Source organism: Prosopis cineraria, unplaced genomic scaffold (assembly GCF_029017545.1).
Source record: "Prosopis cineraria cultivar Desert tree isolate PC_DT_omini unplaced genomic scaffold, ASM2901754v1 PC10, whole genome shotgun sequence".
Classification (NCBI taxonomy): Eukaryota; Viridiplantae; Streptophyta; class Magnoliopsida; order Fabales; family Fabaceae; genus Prosopis; species Prosopis cineraria.
The window spans coordinates 379531-387543 of record NW_026555341.1 but is presented as its reverse complement, the minus strand read 5'-3'; the positions used below and the strand labels follow the sequence as shown (position 1 = coordinate 387543).

General features: G+C 38.8%; 1 protein-coding gene across 1 annotated transcript; it reads right to left on the bottom strand.

Moving 5' to 3' along the window:
* Window positions 1-1616: 1616 nt before the first annotated feature.
* LOC129284387 (probable serine/threonine-protein kinase PIX13) lies at window positions 1617-7576 on the bottom strand. Its single transcript, XM_054919852.1, has 6 exons — window positions 7231-7576; window positions 6732-7078; window positions 3892-4027; window positions 3640-3782; window positions 2632-2755; window positions 1617-2242 (listed from the first exon to the last, which is right to left on the bottom strand). The coding sequence occupies exons 1-6, from the start codon at window positions 7301-7303 to the stop codon at window positions 1926-1928; spliced, it is 1140 nt and encodes a 379-aa protein (XP_054775827.1). The 5' UTR covers window positions 7304-7576; the 3' UTR covers window positions 1617-1925.
* Between the last annotated feature and the right edge of the window lie 437 nt (window positions 7577-8013).

Sequence of the window (8013 nt, the reverse complement as noted above, 5' to 3'; positions counted from 1 at the left end):
CGAGACAATTCTCTCCTTCCTCTGTCGTCTCTGTGTTATTCATCTGAGTGTGTTTTAGTTTCTATTGTTCAAGTTCCTTGCTCCGTAGGAAGTGCTTGTTTAATCCTGAAGAACTATTAATTTGTTGTCCCAGTGTGTTGGAATAGTTCTTAAGGACAATGTCTTTTCGGGCACGACTCAAGCAGCTCATCATTTGTCATTCATGTCTATACTGTTGGTGCCGCCAACAATCTTAAAAACTATTCCGCCATACTGGGTTAATCGCGCGGCATCTCCCCAGGATTAAACAGACTCTTCCTACTAAAAATAAGGACACAGAACAACAAAAATTCACAGAATATATTCAGGTAACTGCATAAATAAACTAGTATGATAGGAAAGGAGAGAAAGGCCAAGAGTATCAAGGCTCTCTTTAAACCTATGGCAAGCATTCAAAGTCAGCAATCAAAGTCAGGGTAGCTATTGGAAAAGAAGCTGGAGATGAGATTCATGGCCCTCGGGCCAAATCGAGTCCATTTTTGGCTATAAGAGGTCGCAGTGTGAGAGTGATTGTCGAACGAGGCAGTGGTGCCGTAAGGGATTGGTCATTTTTGGCTACCATTGATGGAAAAGTAAAAGGAAGGAAGCAAGGGTCTAAAAAGCAGTGAATCTTGCCGACTATAACTGAGTGCTATGTTTGGTAATTGTGCAATTAATGATAGTATTTTGTGCCCTCTTCGAGAGTGCAGATTCAAAGGAAAGTCTATGACGCAATGAAAATAATCAAACTAACAAAGACGAAGAAGAACGAAGACAAAACTAGACCGTGACTCGTGATCGAATTGCAGAATAAAGAGGGAATACGAGGCTGGATGGACTGAAGTGAAAGAGAGAAGGAGAAGGACTTTTTTCCATAAAAAAAAAATATTATGATCATTTCTCTTCTAAATTTATTTTCAATTAAGTCTCTTGAATTTAGAATGAATTTTTAAAATTTATTAGGTCTAATTTAAAATATAAGCCTCATACATTTATATTGAAATTCTCTCAAGATCCTTTTCTCACCATGATTAGCAAGTTTATATCCAACCACATCTACAGAAAAGCAAACAAGGGCTTATTTTGTACAAGGGCCTGGCTACCATTTTTCAGTTGTTGCTTATTTCCTTTCTTCACCAAAATAATAATAATAATAATAAACCTCCCTTCCCTTCAGCCAAACCACACCACACTCCATTCCCCTTCCCTTATCTTTTTTTTTTTTTTAATTTATCTAACATAACTCAGAATAATGTTTTGCATTATTGATCGGTTATCGATGTTGATAAAACAATTATGAGACGTCTTGGTGCTACTCCAGTTAACGTCATTCACATAATTAAGCTACCAATGATTTTTTTTTAAATCATATAATTCAAAAATAGAGCAAGAGTAATTTGCAAATGGATCTCACTTTTAGTTTGTTTATCTCTTCCCAATTATATTATGTACAATTAACTTACTTCCAGAAATTTAAATTCACAATAATTGAGTTAACTTTAACTCCATTCTCCGCTAATGGATTGAATCAGAGCTTCAATTTGAAGGAAATCTTCGTCGTGTTCTTGTTGTCGTCTTTTCATTTGACATATCACTCATTCTTGCGGTGAACAATATAAATCCAGTCTCCACCTTGAACCACTTGAACAAGTATTGCAATTTTAATACAGTATATCGACCCGCTATACACAAAAAGTGACTAGCCCAATCGTAAAAGGCAGTAAAAAGGTTGGTTAAAATCTCCTCCTCCGCCCAAGAATAGAACCAACAAAGAACATGTATCAAGAGGTTGATTCAGCCAATTGCTTGGACCAAATTACTATTCAACCTCACTTTCAACTTCACAATAGCTCTAGCTTCCTACTTTGGATACCTTTACTCTGTCCCTTTTTCTTTCGTCAACACTTTTACTTTGTCTTTGATTCTTCAATGCCTTCCAATTCCTCAACCACTTCTTTCATGGATGGACGGTGTTTAGGGTCAGGTTGTAGGCATTTCAGGGTAAGCTTAGCTGCTTGCGATGCTGCCTTGAGTGAATATTGACCCTGAATCCTGGCGTCCATAATGGTTTTCAATCTTCTTTTGCTAGACAGGTATGGCTTCACCCATTCAACCAGATTCTGCTGCCCACTTGGACGCTTCGAATCTAGTGCCCTCAAACCCGTCAGCATTTCAAGCAGCACTACGCCAAATCCATACACATCACTCTTCACATACAAGTGGCCTGTTGATCAACAAAGGTACAATCAGGGGGCATGTTAGCACTCGTTGATTTAGAATGTTGGATTATATTAGCCTGTTTGTTATGTACAATTATAAACACACTGAGGAATTAGTCGGTGCAACCACCAGTAGAATAGAAATTTGTGGGTGTCATTGTATCTCAATTAAGTTATCATTCTAGTTCTGTGCACAGCCGTTTTATACATTATATGTACGTGAACGAGCTTCTCAACTATAAGGAGCACCGAGTGTCTACCAAAAGCTGAAAAGCATACTAATTGGTTAACTGCTTCTACCTAACATGCAGCGTGAGTCATGAATACAGTCAAAACTCAAAAGACTATTGTGATACACAAAGTTGCTTTATCAATCATGTGTCAATGTATTTACCTGTTGCAACATATTCTGGAGCAGCATAGCCATAAGTGCCCATAACCCTAGTTGTAACATGTGATTCTCCCCCAGATGGCCCCAATTTTGCCAAGCCAAAGTCAGAAATTTTTGCATTATAATTCTGTAGGATAACAAAAGAATCTGATTATGACAGGACTGCTTTTGCTGCCCAAACCTAAAAAAAGGAAAACTAAGAAGCATGAAAAAGGAAAGATGCTTTCAGATGGGTTGACCTGACCTCTCCAACTATTATGGAGCAAGAAAATGAAAAATAGGGCTGCTTTAGAGTTGCTATTGACCTGGCTTAGGAAAGGGCATTTTTGGAGTCTGTGAGGGCTGTCTTTGGGGTTTATAGTGGTGCTTGAGGCCCCCAAGCAGATTATGTCATTTTGTATTTTGAGTGTCGTGAGGAAAGAACTTCCCTCTCGAAAGCCAGTGAGTGTTCTGTGTTGAGAGTGATTGTGTTCTGACTTAGCTACCATGATTTTACCATTGTAACAAGGGAATAGGGTTTTATATTGAATCAGGGAGTCCTCCTTCGTAACTCTGATTCAGTACCTTATCATATTAACATCAAAACCTCAGGATTTCCCTTCTATTATGCTCTGGCGTTGCATATTTGCTGTTTTCTGGTTCTTTTAATCCACAGGGTCTCATCAGATTATTAATTTTATCTGTGATAAGGAGAAACCATTACTTTTCTTACTCAAAAGACACAGCGTCCACCACGTCAATTTATATCCTTCAACTGGTCAACAGATCTAATATTAACAATGCTTAGAACAATCTAACGGGGAAAAATTTTAATCATACACTAGGAAGTGTCCATATAGGTACACCGTAAGGTTGGCTCCAAGCAAACGTAAAGATATTTGGATTAATGTGCACGCCACTCATCCCAGGGTGACACTAAATTCATTTCAGCTTCCATCTTAAGTCTGAACAATGAGGGAAGGAGAGATCAAGACCGGCACTAAGAGGCCAACCAGTAAAAGAATAACTAACCCCATCAAGTAGTATATTTGAAGCCTTGAAATCTCGGTATATGACTTGCTTTTCTGAAGTGTGCAAGAAGGCCAATCCTCGAGCAGCACCAATAGCTATTTTGAGTCGCATGTTCCAAGAAAGTGGTTCAATGTTAGGATTTCCTGCTCAAAAAAAAAAAGAAAAAGAAAAAAAGAAGACAAATTAAACTCCTGCAGGGCCAATCTTTTTCTTTTCCCACTTATTTTATGTATTTCTGTCTTCAGTTCATACTTCTGAAGAGATGATTCTCCAAACTTCCCTTTGGCATGAACTCATACACAAGCAGCAGCTCCTCAGCATCCCAACAGTAACCCAATAGCTTGACCAAGTTGGGATGAGAAAGCCTTCCTAAGAAATTGACTTCTGACTGTGGTATCAGATCAAGAGAACAAATAAACATATTATTTCACAATGTATGATACCTTTTCCGAAAATTGTACAAAATAAGTGGGATTTATCTCATTGTGGGTACCAGAAATCCAATATGACAACTAAAATCAAGACACACAACAGTTATTGACAAACATTAAAGCTTCACCGAGAACTAAATCATTTGTCAGTGATTAGTTTTTCAATCAACTGGTACCAACACCAGAGTGATAAAAGTGGGGAATATCAAATGCCCTCTTACCAATTCTGTGTTCTTTAGAGCAGAACAACAGCCTTGTCAGGAAAGGTACATATAATAATAAAAGTCATCTTAAAGCATGAATCATGCTTCACTAATGACTTAGAGAACAATACCAAACGAACAAACACACTCAATACACTAAATGCATGTTTGGTACATGAAAAAATGTTTTCTAGAAAGGAAATGAAGAATTTATCTAGAAAGAAAATGAAATAGGTCCATTTACCATGTCCTTTCTAGAAAACATTTTTCTACCTACCAAACATTGCATGAAGGTAATATCAACTTCCATTCTTCTGTCAAGGTTGGAGAAGGTTACAAAAATGTCTATCATTACCGTATTATCTTTACACTTTTCTTATAACAAACAAGCCTGGCTACACAATTCCACCAAAACTGCTGCACTGCTACAAATAACAATGCTGCTTCATTTTTATTTATATTGGTTATAATTGCACATTAAGCAGACAGGACAGGAATGGCAGGTTCAATGAGAAGCTTCCATTCGTTATGTGTTACATTTTAAATTTGGCATTATTTTTCTGAGCAATTTCTATTTGATTACAATTGGGTTTTATTTTCAATTAAGCATCATTTAGTTTGCTGTCTCCTATTAGGACTAGGACATGGCTATTCACTTGATAAATGTAGGTGTTCTTGTATTAATACTAAGCAATAATACAGAGATTTCTTTCCTTCTATCACCCTCCCTCTATTATTTTTTTCACGATATCAGAGCCTGAAGGAACTGGTGATCACCTTCAGCTCATTTTGAGCTCTGAATGCAGAGACGGTATATTCAAAGGGAGCATTTTGTATATTCAAAGGCAGTGGAAGGAAGATTATCTTACTAGAGAGAGGTAAGACAGCCAGAAACAACAAACTCAGATTATCAAGTATGGGTTTCAGAAAACAACACCATCATGTCACCGTTAGTTGACTCTGACAACTATCTATATATCAATAGAATGCCTTAAAAAACATTAGAGCTTACTCTCCTCAGCAAAAGCTACACGAAACTTGCACTTACACTTCAGCCATGAGCACATCTCCTCATAAAATATTTGGCTGTGCATCCCTTGTTTGACGTTGACCATGGTGGGCCTTTTTTTATCCTTTGGGCATTGTCCATCTTCAAAAAGGGTATCGCTACTCACCACATCTAAGAAATTCTATATTACCATGATGAATGTTGCACTTTTTTAGAACATATCTTTCTATGGTTAAACACCCATTGAGGGGGAGAATGGGAACACATGAGAGTGGAAGTTTGAGAGTGATTTCAGCCCTATACAGCAGACTCTACCCTCCTATAGTCCTGAACTTGATCTGCATAGATCTGAGACTCAACTCAATGCTCAGCTTGATGCAATGAAAAAAGCCAGGCAGAATATTAACCGCCAAAAGTACTCAATAAAAGGAAGAACGTCCAGTGACTTAACAGCAAAAAAAGGAAGAGTCATAGCAGGACAGCAGTATAAAGAGAAGAAAAATCACGCACGACCTATGCCATCCCTTCCCATGCCAACAGCTGAAATGGAAAATGACTTAGAGGTATCCATTGACCTTAGAAAGGACGTAAGACGTGTATTATTCAATTCATTTGTAATGCAGGTTCAATGAGAAGCTTCCATTGATCCAGGTTTTTATCTTCTATGTTTTTATTAGATTTTTTTTTTCATGCAACTTTTACATTACTAGGATTAGGTTTTATTTTCAACAAAGCATTCTTCCATTAGGACCAAGACACCGCAATTCATAGGTACCATGACTGTACTACTCATGAATCATGATAGCTATTAGACCAAAGCATCCACATTACAAACACAAAGACTTTAAATAAGTCTACCGCTTCGCAAGTGGTGGTGCCATATGCCTGCCCTCAAACTCTGGAATATTAAATTCAAGTATGAACAAAACGTAATTTGTCCATGTCTTATAGCAAAAGAAACGATGAATCTGTGATCGGATGGTAAAAAAATGAAAACATTTCCAAATAATTGTGGAAAGAGAACACCTGTTGAATTCATCGAGTCAAGCATTAAATAGAGTGGATATTAGGACAACATATTTTAATGACCCGCCTTCAACTGCGGGCAAGCAATGAATGGCGGAAAAACAGGTCGTTAATGTGGGACCCGACTGCATTTTTCTACTGAAATCATTGATCATGTTCATGTTTGTTTATCGATCGATTTGTATTTAGTTTCTTCGTTACCGATTTATTTGTATCTAGTTTCTACACTAATTAATGAGACTGATCAAAAAGAGTTGTGAGTCGTGAGCCCCAAATTGCTGATCATGACGAAAACCATCTTTAATTACTTAAAATTGACAATTTCCTTATTCCAAACCCTGACAGGAAAGCAAAAGGGAGGGAAGCATAAAACAATGCCTAGGGCTCTTGAAAATTTAAGCAGAAGAATCAAAGTCAACGGACCTGCCACTCTTGGAATCCTTGCATACTTTCTGAGTTCAATTTTTTAATAGCAACTACGATTCCAGACCCCGCCTTCGATGGTGTCAGCGTCTTCTCATCCAGCCAACCTTTGTAAACTTTACCAAAACCACCCTCTCCAAGCAACGTATCGGATTTGAAGTTCTTCGTGGCTGCTTTCAAGTCTCCAAAACTGAAGACCTTCAGATTTGGAGATTCTAGAATTTGCCCGCTGGGGGAAGGAAGGGAATCGCCGAGGGTACCACTTGTTAGTTCTGAAAATTGACTCTTTGCAGCACTGCTGTTCGTAGTAGAGAACCCAACGTTCTTACTGTCAGTACTCGCTGAACCTACAGAGGCAAATGGTCAAAGAGAATGGAAATCTAGCTTTGTTTCTCTGGGGAGTTTCACCAATCAGATAGAACCCGTGACCAAGTTTCATCTAATTTTTGTGACCCATGCCGAGAAATCCCAGATCATGGAAAATAAAACCCATTCTCACCTGAATATGGATTTCTGCTGATACTAGACGCCGGTCCCTCATCGTGAGCGAGCGACCCAAAGCATAGACCCATTTCAAGCTCCCAGCCTACAAAGCTAGCATAAAATGGCTCCCGCAAAGCCTGCAACAGCAGCGACGATGGAGGCTTGAGGCTTCCACTTGGCGCTAGCTATGTATCGTTTTCTTTTTGGTTACCACAATTTCTTCCGCCAATTTCCCATTTATCTTCATTACTGTTTGCGGGGGGTCAGTGTGCGAAATTCACATCGCTGCTTCGCTGGCTAGACCCCACATGAGGCCAAAACTTCTCTACCGTCGAAGTTTCGTTTTTTCTTTTATATGTTTGTCACCTTTTTCGCTCCGCTTCTCTGCAGCTACTAAAATAGCTATAAGACTCGCCTCTCAACGACCGCGTGAGAGTTGGGTCAAAACCTTCATCTGTGTTATTCATCCTCTGGGGCCCAGAAAACAACCACAAATCCTTCCGAAGATGATGACTAAACTGAACGACAGAGTTAACTACTCGCTTCAGCTTTAATTTGCTCCTGGTCAAATTCACTTTGGATTGGTCAGGCTTCGCTTTGCACGGTCATTACTGTGCTTGGGATTTTCAAGTCTTAGATTGCCGTCAAAGTGATTGAACTATTTTCACAGAGTTCCACTGGTGGCTCTGGCTACCTGGCCAGCGCCAAGTGGAAGCCTGACAGGCTGACATGTGATAGGAGACAGAGAGGATCCCCATCAAACTTGCACCACGTGATATCATAAAAAAAATTTACATTG